At 42.8% G+C, this 19,060-nt stretch overlaps 1 protein-coding gene across 4 annotated transcripts in view; it reads right to left on the bottom strand.

Moving 5' to 3' along the window:
• Positions 1 to 742: 742 nt before the first annotated feature.
• The window catches only part of ZSWIM8 (zinc finger SWIM-type containing 8), a 2,719,879-nt gene continuing 2,701,561 nt past the window's right edge, over positions 743 to 19,060 (bottom strand). For all 4 annotated transcript variants that reach the window (XM_044056095.1, XM_044056097.1, XM_044056096.1 and 1 more), the window contains exon 26: positions 743 to 1,694. In XM_044056095.1, the coding sequence (XP_043912030.1) occupies positions 1,491 to 1,694 (204 nt within the window). In that variant the 3' untranslated portion in view covers positions 743 to 1,490. The remainder of the gene's footprint in view (positions 1,695 to 19,060) is intronic.

Genomic DNA, 19,060 nt, shown 5'->3' with positions numbered 1-19,060 from the left:
GAAATATTTACATATATATATATAAAAAAGAACGTGTTTCCTTTTAGTTAATTGTTTTTTAGTGACATCACTTCCTTAGACTATTTAACCTTGTTTGATTATTAAATGTTATTTTACCTCTGAAGAAGCCAAGCTACTTTCAGCAAGGCGAAAACGCTTAATAATAAAAATTGCGTTCAGCTGTTTCTACTGAGTACGGAGTTTTTCTGGTGCTGGAGCAAGGTTCTGTGGCAATATTTTGTTGTTTAACTGTGAAAACTCACAAAAATATTGGCCTTATCACTGTCATAGTCCATAAAGACTGAAAAGCCACTTCTAATTACAACTTACCCTGTTGACATAATTGGGGAGTTAACCACGGCATACACTCTGTACCTGGGCACAGCTCCCACCAGGAAATGATCTTGTATGTCTTTGTCTCGTACCTCCAGTTTCAGTTAGGCATAAAGACAAGGAAAGGCATTCTATCAACTACATTCAAATGAAACTAACCTGCACAGTACTTATAGAGAAAGCAATTTAAGACTGTAAACTGTGAAAAAATGGATTTTTATCTCTCAATCCCACACTTACACACTGTCAAACCATAAATAAATCACTTAACTTCCGCTCTCTCACATCTGAACAGCATGCATGCTAAACCTTTTCTCATACTAAATAATCTCAGTCCCCTTTTGGATACCAGAAACACTGCATTAAACATGTAGATATGTAAACTAGCATTACATGGAAGTCACAAGGGTCAAACACTCGAATGTTTTAATCTTACACTTTAAATCCAAAGTTTCTTTTACAAAATTGAAATAAACCTATCTGAGTCAGATGTAATAACTGCAAAATTGAAAAAAAGACTAACGATTCCTCGTGGTGTCCAGCATTGAACAGATACCTCCAGTCGAGTAATCATTTCTCAGTTCTATATTAGGAGATGGGTAGATTTAACTTGCTAGCACAAATGCATCAGTATCTCTCTGCATACTTCTTCCATAACAGCAGAAAATGAACCCCCACAGAAACAATGACAATTTAAAGTGAGATAAGATGCCTAACTTAAAATTATCTCCCATCTTCAGATGAGGAAAAAAAATGTGTTTAAGTCCTGCATAATTAGGTCATGTTCCACTGAAGGAGTCTGGAGTGTCCCCAAGTGAATATAAATCTGAGTCTAACTGAATATCAGTAGTCTTTCAGAACACCAGCTTACAAGGTTAAAAAGACAGCAGATGCCATCATTGTAACAAACACTTCAGGTGTTACAGCCGTAAACTACTAGCATATCTGGAAACCCTTCCATGCCTTTAGTTATTAATACACTTCCCCTTCGCAACCAAATGAAAAAAGGAAGACTGAATAAAAACACCTTCTGGAAGAGAAATATCACAGCAGATTTATATGCAACTAGTGGTTTAAAAATATGGGTGTTCATATGAAACACAAAAAAGAAGTGTAATCCAAATAACCACTGAGGCATTGAGGGGTGGATGCTGGCATCATGGAGAAAAAGTAGTCATTTCCAAAGAAACTCGCTGCCACAGCTCCTTGGTCTGTTTCCCACGCTTCAGGTTTTGCAGGATGTCATTGAACTGCATCATGCCCACAGGTGTCAAGCAGAATGCACTCCTGGCACTACGAATGATGTTAACAAAATCATCATGGTCTGCTGGGGTAAGGTGTATCAGTCTGTGATGGATGTACTACGAACAAAAAGAAAAAAAAAAAAAAAAAACAATGCAAGTTAGGATCTCTTAATATATTAAACTGATTTATGTAAAGCACAGCAGTAAAAGGTTATATACTACAAAGAAATAATGGAGCACTATTTTTTTTTTTTTTTTTTTTTTTTTTAAGTTTACTGATATGTCACCTCCATTTACATTCTTTACAGTGTGGGATGCATTTCTTATCCAGTCATGTGTATGTCAGGCCCAGTGTGCGATAACATGGCACTGTAATCAATACAGTTTCCTTTTTTTATAGTTAATAATTCCCATTATTATTTCCGAGGATGAAAATAGTGATCAGTAGTTTATTAGCAAGCTCTGGTTTGACTTGAATGGGACAAACTTTGCCTCCTTGCTTCTGTGGCTCTATCAGTACCAGTAAACTAAATGGATGAATCTTTGTACTATACAAGTAAAATGAAGAAAACCTAGACTCCGTTTCAAAAACAAAAACAAAAAAAGGCTGCATTCATATTACCAGCAATGGTAATCCAACTAAGGCAAATGCCACAACACTCTCAAAGTGAATGAAGCACTCCCACATACAGAATCACAAACTGCAGCACCAATGCAACTTTAAAAGGTTTTTTTTTTTTTTTTTTTAACTCGTTCTCAAAAAATGGATCAGATAAAATATCACAGTACCAGCCTTCTGCATGGGTAAGATATAATGTAAATGATAGTGCTCTCTCTACCATAACTTGTAGGATGGATGAACTATGCCATGGCAGCATTCAAACTGCAAATCTTAAACTGGCCAAAAGAAAGAATGTCAAGGCAGGACTAGAACATGACTCAATTACTACAATGACCACAAACAAACAGTATCTGTCTGCACATTTCTTTCATAACTATTGTCATGCCTAGAGCATAAATAAGTGCTTCCTGCAATGAGAGACACTGTTTGAGCAAGCAAACTGCTCATGTCTGTCCTTCACACTCAAGCCTGGTTCCTGATCATCTACTAGATGCTGCAGGACATGACTGATACCCTTTCCTCCAGGATGGCAAAGCTGTCATAGCATTTTCAATCTCATCCCTGCCCAGCTGGATCCTCCTGTACTATAGATATATGCATCATGTGGATGCGCTCACACAAAGAGAAATGCATACCATTACCCAAAACAGTGCACATTCCCCAAGACATAACCTCAGAGCATTAAAAAAAAAAAAAGTGTTCTTTTGCTCCTGCAATAAACCCCTTCCCCACTACTTGAATATACCAACACTGAGGTCTCACAGCACTGGGGAATGGCAATATTCCCAAACCCTGGTATAATAGCGATCTCACACCAAAGTCTATCTACTTTCCTGTCTCCAATTAAGAATGCATGAAAGTGGTCAACTTTATCAACAGCTGACCTAACCTACCCAGACCCATATATATGTTTTTGTGTTTCTTTTTTTGTAGGCAGATCCCCAGTAGACACTCCTAAGTGGTAAATTAATGCACAGGTTGAGCACAGAGAAAAATAAAAAGAAGTTATGTTTTTACCATAACGTTCCATCTGTGTTGTTGATCTTCATTCATTCATTCATTCATTACTGATGGGTATCGGTTCCATCCTCACAACAGAGTTGGCTGTTATAACAAGCATGTGCCAGCCAAAAAAATATCAAGCTAAGCTTACCCATAGTGCCCTTCTCTCTATCACCTCAGACTGAGTTTGCCCGTAAGGAAGAAAGTGGAGGCTTTATTTGAGCAAATTCCCTATGACAGAGCTTGGACCAAATCCGAATCTCCAGGAGTCTTTCGGAGGGGGTAGGAGGGTGAGATGTAATGAATGAATGAATGAAGATCAACAACATAGATGGAACGTTATTGTAAGAACATAACTTCTTTACCTGATGTTGTTAATCTTCATTCATTCATGAAGGATGGGACAGAGTCCCTAGCTACTTGATGTCCTGGGATGCCCTATGGAAGGATATTCCTGAGCATCACTAAACCAAAGGATGCTCTCCCCCTGGAGACCAAGTCCAATTTGTAATGAGTGATAAAGGTATGTGAAGTAGTCCATGTTGCTGCTGCACAAATGTCATCCATGGAACCCCTTGAATGGAAGGCAACAGATGTCGCCACTGATCTGATTGTATGCACTTTGACCTTATTTGGTAGAAGAACTTTGTTTTGCTGGTAGACAAAGGAAATACAATCTCTCAGTCATTTAGCTAAAGTTACTTTAGAGACAGATTTCCCCAAATGTGGTCCTGAGAAGGATACGAATAATTGGTCAGACTTTTGTAGTGATTTAGTCCTGTCCAAGTAGAAATGCAATTGTCTATATACATCAAGGAAATGTAGACAATATTCTCCTTTAGTAGAAAGATTGGGAAAGAAGACTGGTAGGTCAGTAGTTTGATTAATCGTCAAATCTGAAATAACTTTAGGTGAGGAGGGATTAGTCCGGAGTGATGCTCTGTCTTTATGGAAAACCATGTAAGGACGTATTATGCACAAAGCAGTTCAGATGTTCGCCTTGCTGACGTAATAGCTACCAAGAAAATAGTTTTCCAGGATAAAAATTTTATATCTCAATTGGCAGCAGGCTTGAAAGGATGAGTCAAGGATTGTAGAACTAAAGTCAGGTCCTAAGGTTCGATTGGCTCTTTGAAGAGCGGTCTAGTGTGCGTGGCACCTTTCAAAAAGGTTTTACAAAGATGTTGAGATATCCAGGACGAATCTTGGAAGCCATTGTGGAAGTTTGAGATAGCAGCCAGGTGTACTCAAATAGTGGGAGCTGCTGCTCCCGAATGGAGGAGATTTGATAAACAGTCCAGTACAGCACTCACTGAAGCCAAGAAGGGGTCAAGACCTTTTTCTCGAGACCAAATAATGAATCTTCTCCATTTGCTAAGATAAAGTTTCCTGGTGGACGGTTTGTGGGAAGCCAAAAGAATGTTTCATACAGAGGAGGACAGATTATTCTCCCTAACAATTACTGAAGAAGTGGAGGAACCAAGCTGTCAGCTCGAGGCTCGATATGCAAGGATGGATAAACCCTTGCAGGTGTGACAGCAATTCCAGAGCTGGATCCAGAATCCACAGTCAATGTACTAGCTGAAGCCAAAGGAAGGGAAACCAAACTTGTTGGGGCCAATAGGGAGCAATGAGGATTACTCTGCTTCTCAATCGAAGAGCTTTCTTTAGAAATTGCAGTATCAGAGGAAGAGGGGAAATTAGGGCAAAGTAGCTGCTGCGCTTGTGTTTTGTGGGAGACGTGAATAGATCGCAGTAAGGCTAGCCCCAATGACTGAAGATCTTCGTCGCTATGACAGGGTTGAGGACCACCTGTGAGGCAAGAGAATGCATCTGTTCAGTTTGTCTGCAATTACGTTGGAATCCCCAGGAATGTGCATTGCTATCAGAAAGTGGTTGGAAGATATCGCCCATTGCCAAACTCTCATGGCTTCTCGACATAACGGATAGGATTTGGTTCCCCCCGTTTACTGATATACCAGACTATGAACATGCTGTCTTACTGGATAGCAACTGTCCCTGACGGGAGGACAGATTGGAATGCTTGTAACGCTAGAAGCACTCCCCTCAGGTCTAGAACACTGATATGCAGGTTGGCCTCCATGGGGAACCAAATGCCTTGGACTGTATTTCCCTGGAAATACTCCACCCTATCAGGGAAGCATCCATGGTCACTACGGCCTTGGGCTGAGAAGGGACAACCCTATAGGTCTTCTTCCTGCTTCACACATCAAGTTAAATCTTGTTTGCATCGATTTGTTATGCGGACCTGGAAGGACATAGGATGAGTTAGAGGGGACCACTGTGCTGCTAAGAGCTAAGAGTAGGAGTCTCATATGTAGTCTTGCTAGGGGAACTATAGTAATCAATGCTGCCATTGATCCCAATAGTTGTAGGACTGCACAAGCTGAAACCCTGTCCTGAGAGAGTATCACCCGCAGATGAGACCAACTAGGCAAGACTGGGTGTTGAAAGTTGCCCCTACGAATTCCAAATTTTGAGTAGGAGCCAATTTGGATTTTTCTTCATTTATTGAAATCCCTAGGGATCTTGCTAGCTTTAGGGTATACTGTAAGGCTGTAACCAGCAGACGTTTGACAGGGGCATGTAAGGAGCCAATCGTCTAAGTACAGAAACACCCGGAATCCTTGGAGTCTCAAGTGAGCTGTTACCACTGTCATGAATTTGGTGAACACTCTGGAGGCTGTAGAGAGACCAAAGGGCAGTGCCCGGAACTGATAGTGATTGGCTCCCAGCCGGAAGCGGAGGAATCTACTGGACCGTTTGTCCATTTTTGTGTGATAATAAGGATCCTGGAGATCTATTGAGCACATCCAATCATCTTTCTCCAGAAACGGAAGGATAGACTGAACTGTGACCATCCGAAATTTTGTCTGTCTGACAAACTTATTTAGGATGCTGAGGTCCAAAATTGGCCTCCAGTCCCCTGTCTTTTTTGGCACTAAAAAGAACCTTGAGTAAAATATGGATTCTACCTGGTCTGGTGGGACTATCTGGATGACTCTTTTTTGAACCAGCTTTTGTATTTCCTGAGCTGCTGCTTCCCGTTGACTGGGTGGGACATCGGGAATTCACCTTTGTGGCTTCGGAAAAGAATCGAAAGGGATGTGATAACTTCTGGTAATTACTGTCTGCACCCAAGAATCTGTTGTTATGGATCACCAGGCAAGGTGGTGCAGAGAGAATCATCCCCCGACTGCTTCCAGAGGTAAAACCAAAAACTACTACTGCCAAACTGAGTAAAAACAAAAAACGAGCAGGCAACGGATCCTTCGACACTTTAAAGTTAGCGCTTTCACTGAAACAAGTGAATCAACTTCTTCAGACTGAGCAAAAAATTCACAGTCTCCCAGTTTAAACACTCGCATTAAACTGAGAGCCAATAAGCAATTAATCACAAACATAATGTCATCATTCAGTTTCTTAATTAAAGCAATATTACCAGTATTTGTAAAAAAAGTTTATATTATATAAAAATCAAAGATCGCTTCAAATAAAAAAATGAAAAAACCTTTAAAACTTGTTCTTTAAGTTCACTGCTAACCAAACCCTTCCAAAAACCAAATACTCTAAAACACTAAATCTTATTCATTTAAAAGCAACATAATGAATAGTACTACTCATGTTGTACAAATGCATATAAAACTATGTACAAAAAGTATAGTATAATCTAAATGATTATTGGTTTTTAGTAAGACTTTTATAATTTAACATACGTTTAGATAGGTTTAGGACAGTTATGGTGCACAATTCACTAGTTTTTGTACATAGTTTTATATGCATTTGTACAAAATGAGTAGTAATATTCATTATGTTGCTTTTAAATAAATAATGTCCATTGCTCAAGACTCCCTGTTTGGAGGATGGACAGTAGGACTCTCCTCGGCGAGTTCTTTCCTAGTGGCCGCCGCCACCACCATAGCGTCTACTGGTAAGCCTTTGGACCAATGGGGGTGGTCCCCTGGAAGGGAGAGAATTTTGCCTGGTCTCCGGGGGATAGGGTCAATGGTGTCAGGACTCTTCCAAGCACACTGCACAATGAGTTGAACAAGATCTTCTGCAGGCGGGGTCACCCAGGAAGTAGAGGGTCGAGCACAGAAAGCCTGCAAGACTACAGAAACCTCAGAGGAAGGGTTGGTGGGCTTCCAGTCTCCTCGCTGCTTTAAAATTTCTAGTATGTCTCTAAAGGAGACATTTTCAGGGGGCGACTGTGGGGACCCTTCCCCTTCATCGTAATCTGTAACTTCAGTAAGGGATTCTTCAGGGGAATCCACGTGCTTCCTCTTGCACAATCTCTTACAGGGTACCTCCTCAGTGTGGGCCATCTGAAGAGGACTCTGAAGAGTAGGTGCCCTGCAGTAGGGTATTACAAGGTTCCCGTGCTCAATACCTCATAGCAGTGGACTGTGTCAGCTACAGCTCAAAGGACATATAAATGTGGCATTCCGGCACTGAAGGAACCAGCTACAAGCCTGCTGAGGCAAGTGCCCTCTCCATCACCTGGAAAGCAGGCCCACCCAAAGAGGGATGGGAGCCCGGAATTGAGAAAGACCACCTCGGAACTGGGGTCAAACCCCGTTCTGACGAGCCCACCCCCAAGGAGGGAGCCACAAGAGGACTTGGTGCCATCAAAACAGCTGGAATCGTAGTATACGGCACCGTAGAAAAATAGGCACTGTACTAGGGGTCACGATCCCGAGGATGGGTCAGCTCAGACTGAATCGAGGATCTTAGGGTAGGCTCCGGAGCCATGGTAAGGTCTACCAATGGAGCCGAAGGAGCTGGAACCAGGTGTCGGTGTCGAGGGCTCCAATACCTCCAAGGAGGTCAAAGGAGGAATATAAATCAGAGTCTGTGAAGAAAATTCATCAACTCCGGGTGGGAGGGAGGATTTAGAGGGAGATGGAATTCCCCTGGCCGCCAGGAGATGATCCATGAGCCTCACTACATCTAGTTCCAAAAGGCTCCTGGAGGAGAGGGTTGACATTCCTGATGGAGAATCAGGGCTTTCTAGAAAGGGAGCAACTTTTGTCCGAAAAAGGGATCTACCGACGGGGAGAATCGGATCCGAGGTAAAATTCTGCCCTTCGGCACCATGGTCAAAGGATTTGCAGACTGAGTAGGTGGGGGAGTAGTGACCAGAATTGGGGAGACTATTTTTGTGCCGAGAGGGGCATCGGTACTGTAGCAGATTTTGCTACAGTAAGAGTTGAAGTGTTGGCCGATTCTGTAATCAAAGATGACACTGTAGAAGGGGTTTGAGACCCTGGTGCCAAAGATGGCACAGTAGAAGGGGTTTGAGTCCCCGGTGCCGAAATTGTAGAGGTCAATTTTAAGTAAAAATGAAAAAAAGGCTTCCACCACAACGAGTAGTACACTGAAAAATCCTGTTAGGATACAAGCTTTAATAAAATGAAGAAATAAAAAGCACAAATTGTGATGTTCAGATTGCAAGTCAAGCAGGATCAACACTTATCCACAGTATGAATACACGTGGCATTAGAAAAAACAACAGGACTTTCTGACCCATCACTACTTTCTAAGTATGCACCCATTCCAGCTGTATCCCAAATACGTTCACAAATAAAAACAAACTAAACAATATCCTACCACCTTAATAGCAACATCAGTCTGACTTTATCAAACTACTACTTCTTCTTTCGGCTTTTCCTGGTTAGGGGTCGCCACAGTGGATCACCTGTCCGCTCATGATTGGCAGTGGAGTTTTATAGTGTCGGGTTGCCAGCCTGGTGCCCAACCTTCCACAGAAGGCACACACTCACACCTAGGGCCAATTTAGAGTATCCAATCCACCTACAGCATGTCTTTGGGATGTGCGAGGAAACCAGAGCACCCGGAGGAAACCCACGCGACCACAGGGAGGACATGCAGACTCCGCACAGAAGGCACCCCAGCCGAGGATCGAACCGGAGAACCTCTTGCTGTGAGGTGGCAACGCTAACTGCTGCACCACGGTGGCAGCCAGTCCAACTTTATCAAACTGAAGACCAAAAATGCACAAATCAAAGACAGCAAAAAGAATATAGACCCAATATTGCAGCAAGCCCAGCTAAACCAAAACTTTCTTCAAAAACTTAAAAGCAAACCAGCAAGACTGCTGGCATTGGCAGCAATGTATAAACCAAACTAACTCCAAAGCACAATGCTTCCATGTCATTGATAATAACCAGAAGACACAGGGCTATATGGAGCGTGACTGACAATTTATTCTCACCTCCTCCTCTAAGGTTAAGGAAGAGCCGGAATAAGAAGATAGGGAAGGGATTTTATGAAGGAACAGTGGAACGATATATATTTTGCACAAAGATGAGAAAATTCAGAATTTTTAGAATTTATATCCCAGAAAGATTACAAAAGGTGCTCTTCTGGGCCAGTGGTGAGTGCTAGAGATGTATGTAAGCAAGAAAGAAAGGTACCTGGGAATACATTTTTTGGAGTTGTCAAGGCTTACAGAATCTGAAAAGCAGAAATACTTTTGAGGGTTCTAACTGACTTAATACATTATGTTTACACAGGATTTATTGTTGTTGAGCTGGGAGCCTGCCCTAATTACACTTCTGGCCATGTTAACTAAAAAAAGCAACCATCCGTAAATGGTAGAGGAGCGAGAAACCAAAGTGGAAAGAAATACTAGAATTAATAGAAGAAACAGACGGAAGAAAATGATCACCGTTTAGTGGCAAATTAGGAAATGAGAAATAGGTAAATGGCAGCAGTGGCAAATAGCAATAGATGTTATATAATGAAATGTGACATGGGGGTTCATATGCTGAAATGGACAAATCTGTATAGTAACACAGCAGACTCTATTAATTCAGTCTGTATAACTTAAATGGCTTGAAGTAATGAACATGTACATATTAGCTGACATTATTGCAACAGTAAGTCTGAACTTGTGTGAATTTTTAGCAAGAATGATAAAGTAACTGCTAAAGATAGAAACTGAGGCTGCTTCATGGTTATGAAAAGCTATAGTGTAAAGATTTGTGCATTTCTGGCAAAAAAAGACTGAAGAAATAATAAATTACCAAGATTGTGAGAAAAGCTAAAAAGTATGCTGTGGGTCACAAAATGATACTTTCAGGCAGAAATAAAATCTCTTTTATCACAGCTATTATATGCAGTGAGAAAGACTGCACATCAACTTTCATCACTGCTGCAGCATTTGATGAATCAAGATGTGTGCGCTTTAGCATTTTCCACATGCTATCATTTCAGTTCAACTGTAAAACGTAAAACACTTTAAAGATGTTTCAAGTTTAAAAAAAATAAGTTATGTACTTATCATAATGTTCCATCTGAGTTGTTGCTTTTCATTTGTCTTCAACCTATGGGACTTGGGTCTGGCACGGATCCAACTCGGCCATATACTCCTGCATCAGAGATGAAATCCAAGATCCTCCCCTACCCATAATGCCCCGGTCTCCCTCCCCCCCTCAGATCAGGTTTGCTGCAGGATAGCACCAACCCCCCCACAGCAGAAAAAAATTAATTCCTGATCAAAAAGGCACTGGTGCACACAGACTCAGCTCGGGCCAAGAAGAAGCCTGCGCCTACATCTGTCCAGTTCGCTACACAGTCAAAACAGCAGGGGGAAGGAGGGAGGGATGGTTGAAGTCAAATGAAAAGCAAAAACTCAGATGGAACGTTATGCTAAGTAAATAACTTCTTTTTCTGAATTTGTAGTTTTTCATTTGGTCTTCAGCCTATGGTACATAGTCCCTAGCTACAATAACCTTGGGAGGCCCTCACAGAAGGATGTTCCAGAGCACAGCTGAGCCAAAAGAAGCCTTGCTCCTGGGGAGAACATCCACTTTGTAAGGGGAGATAAAAGTATGCAGAGGACCAGGTAGCAGCTGAACAGATATCATCAATAGCAACCTTGGACTAAAAAGCCACCGAAGTAGATAATGATCTGGTAGAATGCATCCGGATGGGACCCAACAGATACAAATTTTTGGAACGATAAAGCCGCAGAAATAGAGCTGGAAATCCAATGAGCAAGAGTGACCTTAGAAATAGGCTTTCCCAGATGTGGCTTAGAAAAGGATACAAAAAGTTGATCTGACTGTAGAAAACTTTTGGTTCTAAGCAAATAAAACCACAGAGGCCTGTGAACATCAAGTAAATGTAATTTGTATTCCCCTTTGTTCTAGTAATTCGGGAAGAAGACTGTCAAATTAATCACCTGGTTACTATTAGATTCAGAGACCACCGGTAAGAAAGATGGGTTAGTACGAAGAGTCAATCTGTCCCTTATGGAAGAGCATATAAGGGGGCTTGATAGATAATGCCTGCAGCTCAGAGACCCTCCTGATCAAGGTAATAGCCAGCAAGATGGCTGTCTTCCACGATAATTGGAAATCGACAGCTGGTTTGAATAGCAGATAAACCAGGGCCTGTGTAAAACCAGAGTTAGATCCCAAGGAAGCGTAGGGTCCTTGGTAGGAGGACGAAGAAGAAAAGTACCCTTCAAAAAGGCCTTGCAAAGCTTAGAAGAAGCCAAGGTGGCTGATTTCTCCCCTACATGGAAATTTGAAATTGCTGCCAGCTGAACTTTAACTGTAGAAAAACTAGCACCATTGTGAAAAATATGAGCTAGAAAATCCAAAATAGCAGGGACAGGAGCTGTAAATGGATCCAGATTGTGCTGAGAAGCCCAGACAGAGAAACGTTTCAACTTCCTGGAATAGATCTTCCTGGTAGAAGCCTTATGAGCCACAATAAAGATCTTTTTGACAGGTGAAGAGAGCTCGGGAGTCCTGGCCATCAAGGAAACTGCAGTAGCCAAGTGATGAGCTTCAGGCTAAATAAGACCTGGTGAGGAACCCCTGACGGGTGTGTGAGAAGATCTGGAATCGAATTCAGAGTCCAGGGAGGACACATTAGATGAGACCAAAGAGTGGGGAACCAAACTTGTCGAAGCCAGAAGTGGGCAATGAGAATGACTTTGCTCTTCAACTATTGTGCTTTCTGAATAAACTTGGGGATCAGAGGGAGAGGAGGATAAGCATAAAGTAGACTGGAGGGTTAAGCATGGACCAGCACATTTCTGGGTGACTCCCCTGTAGGGGGGTTCAAAGCAAAATACTTGCACCACTCCATGTTGGAAGGAGAGGCAAAGAGATTACAGCAAAGATTACCTCATTTTTGAAAGATTATGTCTGCTACTAAAGGATTCAGAGTCCATTAGTAAGGCATCAGAATGCTTCTGCTCAGCCTGTCAGCTAGGATGTTGGACTTCCCCGGAATGCGCTTTGCCACCAGAAAGTGTTTGGAAGAGATCGCCCACTTCCACAATCTCATGGTCTTGCAGCAAAGGGGATAAGATCTGGTCCCTCCTTGTTTGTTGATGTATCAGACTACTGACATGTTGTCAGTCTGGATGGCAATAGTCCCAGTAGGAAGAAAGGCCTGAAGGCCTTGCAATGCCAAAAGCATCGCCCTCATCTCCAGGATACTGACGTGCAGATTGGTCTCCAAAGAGGACCACGTGCCTTGAACAATCCGTCCTATGCAACACCCCCCGCCAACTCGAGCAGGGAGGCGTTCATGGTCACCGTGATCAAGGGGGAAGGAAGAATAAATTGGCGGGCCAGAAGAAGGTCTGGGGACTGAAGCCACTGCCAAAGAGAGTCCTGACAAGCTTGGGATAGTCAGACCGGATATGATAAAGGAAGTTTGAGAAGGGACCACTGTACGGTCCATTAGAGAATCCTCATGTGAAGGCATACAGTTGGTAGAAGGGTGATTATGGCCACCATGGACCCCAATGCTCGAAGAACCATGCCTGCAGCGTGGAGATGCCGCTGAAGAATAGACTTCACATGTTGTTGGAGCAACAATAACCTATTTGGAAGCAGAAACACCCTGCCCTGTATCGTATCCAACTGAGCACCTATAAAGTCCAACACTTGAACAGGTTCAAAGTTCGACTAAACTAAATTGATCTTAATGCTCAGGGAAGGGGCTAAAAGGAGGAGATAATCCATGGCTTGAATCAGTTGATGCCTGGAGGGAGTGGAAAGGAGCCTATTGTCCAGGTTAAGGGAAGACCTGAACCCCCTGCAGCTGAGCCACCACTACTACCATCACTTTGGTAAACACCCGGGGAGCACTCCGAACTTCAAATGATTGGCTCCCAGCTGAAAGCGAAGGAGCCGTCTGCAGCATCTGTTCATTTTCACATGATAGTATGCATCTTGAAGGTCCATAGAGCACATCCAGTCATTCGTCTGCAAAAAGGGCAGAATGGACTGTAGGGTGACCATCCGAAACTTCGTCCTGGCAATGGACAGGTTCAGGGTAGTAAGATCCAGAATGGGTCTTAAGTCCCCATTTTCTTTGGCACCAAAAAACTTGGAATAAATGCCTGATCCGGACTGGTCTGGGGGATGGGCTGGATGACTCATTTTTCAAGCAACCTGGTGATTTCTATGGCTTCCGTCTCCCACTGACCAGGTGAAATGTCTGAGGTTTTTCTTTAGAGAGGAAGGATGAAGGAATGGGATGGAATAACCTCTGGATATTATTTGAAGCACCGAACGATCATTTGTGATGGACTCCCAGGCTGTTGGGTGCAGGGCGAGACGCCTCCCAACTGCCTCCACAGTACAGCAGTCGGGTAATCCTTCAGGATTGCTGAAAGGGTCTGTCCGAGAATGAATTTCAAGACTCCTGGTTCCTCAGACCCCTCCTTCACATGGGTGCATTTGTCATCTCTCCCTCTACCCCTAGTAGAAGATTGACTCTAAGCAAACTGGGAAAAACCCCTGAGACTTCCAAACTCAACTTCTTGACCCCACGCTGATTCCTGGAAAAGAACATTGTGCAGTAGAGAAGTGGATCCCGATGACAGACAAGGTCTTCCCATCTTTCTCACTCTGGGTAAGAGTGTTACAAACAGTTTTGCCAAACAAAGTTGACCCATCAAAGGGGATGTTCGTGAAGGACACCTTAAAGGGTTCCGAAAAAGCACAAAGCCGGAGCCAGGCATGCTGCCTTATGGCAACACCAATCCCGGCCACCCTAGAGGAACCCCCAGTCACATCAGAAAGTAGCCTCATGGACGTGTTTGAAATGGCAGGGTGGCCAGATGGGAACAGAAGACCTTCTCCTCTGACATGGACCCTGGGGCAGATTCAGAGACTTAACTAGGTCCCTCTGCAGTCTGGTGACATGGGCCAAATAGCTCAGAGCATGTAGAGCAAAGGTGGCTGAAATATACATCCACTTCCAAAAGCAGTCCATCACCCTAGACTCCCTGTCAAGAGGATGGCCTGAGGAGCTCTCCTGGGCCAGCTCCTTCTTCGTGGCCACCACAACCACCATAGCATCGACAGGAGAACCCTTGGATCAAACAGGCCTGTCAAAAGGAGCGCTACAAACCTTGTCTAGGCACTTAGGAATGGGCACAAACAAGTTCTGTTGCTTCCATGCCCTACTAAAGATAAGATCCACCAAAGGATGCACGGGGGGGGGGGGTGACACCCAAGATGTAGAAGGCCCTGTGCCAAACATCTCCAGGAATACAGACTCATTGGGGTTGGGTCTGAGGGAAGACCACCCACCTTCTCTGGTGCAGAATCTCCATGATGTCCCCAAAAGAGACATCGTCAGGGGGTCATTGGGGGAACCCTCCTCCTCATCCAAATCTGTATCCTCTGTGAGAGACTCTGGTGGGGAATCTAAGTACCTCCTCTTACATGCATGCTTCAGAGGCACCTCTGCAGGGGGAAGCTCCGGGGAGGACTTGGAAGCTTTATGGAATTCTTGAAGAGGAACGTCCTGGGGTGGTCTGGTAACAGACTGTCCCTGAGAGGGCAGGATGGATGACCCCGGCCAAAAACAGAAGGAGCCAGTGTGGAATCTGAGGAAGAAAGTGTCAAGGGTCTCAAAGGAGCTGAGAGGATCCTCTCCACCACCTTGAAAGCCAAAGGTGTGAGGACCCCAGATATCATGCAGCCAGAGCTGAAACTGTCCGAGTCTCCTGGACCACCACCCACCAGTACCAAAGGGGACGTTGGAGTTGAGCTTCTCAGCTCCAAAGTCCAGAGGGGAAGGGATAGCTCCAAAAGCCTCCCAGCTGACACCAACCCCTCTGAGCAGACACAGAAGCTACAGCTCAGAGAATCAGTCTGGTCCGAAGACACCAGAGCTAAACTGGTCAAGGTAATTGTAGGCATTGAGGTACAATGGACCATCGGCGCTGACAACTCAACACTAGGAAACCTCAGACCCAAGGACTCTGAAGCCAAAGGTTGGATCGGAGAAGGAGATATCAGGAGGAAACCAGACTGTGTGTTCACAGCTCCAGAGGGGAATGGAGCAGGCAAGACCCAAAGCTGAATCTGGGACTGAAGAAACTTCATCATCATCCTGTTCACCTCGGCTTCTTATAGGCTCAAAGTGGACCAGACAGAGAAATCTACTGACACTGGCCTGGAATGGCGCCAATGGTAGGCAGAGGCAGGAGACCTAGCTCTGGAACTCTCTGGCTCCAGGGAGAAACGGGGCAACCCGGAGGCAAGGAAAACCCTGGTCCACTTTGGGCCTAGACTTGGCGGGAGGTTTGGCAGAGGAAGACGGGTCAGGAGACGTCTTCCTCTGCCAATCCCACTCCTTATGCCTGACTGTTGCAGTACTCTTAATTATTGGGACTTCAGTAGATCAAGGCCCAAAACTTGGCTGACCTTCCAGAACTCTGCACCCCTTCTCCCCCTCAAGGCATGGATCACATCTACCCCACAGGGATTTTAGAAAGTCCTGTGTATAAAACTGATGTTCACCTTGTTTACACCCTGAGCATGACATTAAGGGCTGCAGGGTTTGTCAAAGATACACTTCTAACACTATACGAAGAAGGCAGCATTCCCTGAAAAAACATTTAGACAGGATGACACTTGAGGCCTTCCACCCATCTAACTATAGCATCCACATGCTCATCCTAGGGCTCCAACAATCCTCACCTGGGAAGGGGAAAGCAGATAGGGACATGGGTGATTCAATGCTTAGTGGCTTCAGGATGTAGGCCTCTGTTAGGGTGTTTCTCAACCACACATCTGAGATTGTTGAAGCCTCTGACAAAGTTCATGCCAGGAGAAACAAGCAAATTTCACCAGGCAGATGACCACTATGTAGTTCCTCACTGTGGATGTCTCTTTATGGACATCTGTAGCCAAAGCCTGATTTGTAACTTCAGAAGGGAGGACCATCAATTCACCATTTTTATAAGGGAAAACACTTCAGGGTGTGTTGTGGAAGTCTGGGTTTCCCATCCCCAGGACCAGACTTCCAAGGTGGACATCCCAGCTAAAAGGTTCAGAAGCTGAAATCAGATCAACTACCTTAGGTCTCCTGTAATAATTTGGATTGCAGGCACCCCAGAGGTCCCTACCCCCATATCAGGCCATTTTTAATAATGAAGTTCCTTGACCTGAAGCTTCTTTCAAGCAATGCACAGCCTGAAGCCAAGTTCTGAACTGCCCTCTGTATCTACAGTCTCTCTGGGAAAAGAAATATGGGGCCTCTCATTCTCCCGAGAAGGAAATGGAAGACTACCCACAAAGTGAAAGGAAGAACTGGATTATTCTTCTCAAATTTCTTCCACCATGGGTATAATAAAGACGGTGAAGACACCATTTCCTTTGCTTTGTCTGCAGATAAAATCATATTTGGAGATGCACTTTGCAAGATGAAGAGCACAGAAAGCCAGAGATGTATTAGAAAGCCATACAAGGTATTTTGATTCACTGTGCCTGGATGCCCCTAACTCTCTGGCTACTCCTCCTGTTTTGGGAGCTTTTGAGGATGCTTTCCTGGTAGCCTCTAATGATCCAGACACCTAATCCCTGTCCTAAAGAAATTTGATAGATTTTATAGGGTAGGAATCCAACATGCTTCTATGCAAACCCTGTGGTAAATTCAGAAGGGGGATTCAGAGAATGGAGTAAACACTGGTTCCTGCTGCCAATACATTGCTCTTGGGGAACCCTACTGATGACTTCGTCAATAAGTTTTGTATGACTTCAACAGCTCAACAGGTAGGAAACTGACCCTTGGTGCTAGAAGATCAAAAGGCTGTGAGTACTTGTCCTCCACCAGGTACTTTGATTACTTTTCCAAAACTGATACTGACATGCAGCATAAAGGGATGCTGCACTCCTGAACGTGCCATTTTTTGGATGAGATGTTAACCAGAGGCTCCATCTGCCCGAGTTGGTTTTAGTAGCTCATGTGGATGTAAATAATTCCATGTCACTAAACGACAAAAACAGGGGGTTCTTTTATTTATATTTTTAATTATTTACAATGTCTTAAATTATTTACACATTTATATCTTAATTTTTATTAGTATTAACATATGATCTATACAGAAAAAGAATCCATGTTCAACATTTCAAAAGTACTTTTTAATTCTTTATCTTTCTCCTCCATCCTTTCTTCACAAACATTTTTTGCTTCATTTTTATTACCTCTACTTTTATTCCATGACAATCCATCATGTCTTCTATTCAACAATCTCCAGATTGCTACAATTATTATTCTACTCCATTTTTCAGTTTCACATTTCTTTCTTTCTCTTATATTTTCCACATATTACCCATTGTTATATTTTTAAAAAATGAAAATAAATGGGAAGGATTTAAAACTTATCAAAACCATTTTTTACAAGCTAAAAAATGTTTTGCTGTTTCTTCCTCATTATATTTATATTTGTTTTTTTCCAGTACTTTATATTTCATATTATTTTTAAAGGGAACTCGGCCAACAAAATTCTCTCCTTCACATAAAATTTCAAACCTTCTCCTTCAGTTCTTTCACCCAAAATCTTGCCTACTTTTTCTTGACCCCCCATTTAATCGCCAACCTTTTCTACTTTGATTTATAACCTCCTGCTTTAATTATGTATATTAACCTTACCTGCACAGATCTAAAGTATCCCCCCTCATTAGCTAATCCTAAACTACTTTGTTCTAAAGGGAGAATCAACTTATTCCACTTAACTCTTGCCCCCCCCCCAATAAATTCCTTCAACTCCTTAATCATCCACAACTTCTCCTCAGGTTGATATTAATATGCCTGATCTGTATATATAAAACAAAAGGGGGTAAAAACATTTGCGCTGCTTATATCTTACTATCTGCAATCAAGAGTTTCCAGCTTCTAATTTTTGTATAATCTTTTGCAGATCCTCTTCGCACATATCCTTAACTTACAGAAACCTTTTTAATCCATACAATTAAATACTTCATCTTATGTCCCAATATATATGGGTTTGATGTAACAATTCATATGTAGGTACATAATTTACCACTACAGCCTTTGTTTTACCTTCATTTATTTTATATCCTGAAAAGACCTGAAACTTTTTTGAAAAGTTCCACAACATCAAAATGCCTTTTTCTATATTTATCAAGTACAAAATAAAGCCAAACATTTCTTGATTGTCATACTATACCCATGAATTTGAGAGTCCCTTTATTTATTTATTTGGAAATGGCTCTAAATATAAGGTAAATAAAGGGGGAAAGGACAACCCTGCCTGGCTCCTTTATACAAACACAGCTTGTTGGAGAGAAACCCTCCCACTTTAATTCTTGCATCCACCCCTTCATATATCAGTCGTATTAACCATATTATTCTGTAAAGAAATGCAAATGCTACCACTGCCCCACACAAAACCCTAGCTGTTTCTATCAAATGTTTTACATACATAAAGATCCACCAAAAATAGTAGCATTTTCTTATTCTCTTCTTCCATCTGGGTCATCATTGTTCCATTAATATTGTCAAATCTTTGCCTCCACTCCACAAA

The sequence above is a fragment of the Protopterus annectens genome, chromosome 14.part0 (genome assembly GCF_019279795.1).
Source record: "Protopterus annectens isolate FY-2018-M chromosome 14.part0, PAN1.0, whole genome shotgun sequence".
In the NCBI taxonomy this organism is placed as follows: Eukaryota; Metazoa; Chordata; order Ceratodontiformes; family Protopteridae; genus Protopterus; species Protopterus annectens.
Note: the sequence above shows the minus strand (reverse complement) of the source record. Positions and strands in the feature narration are given on the sequence as shown.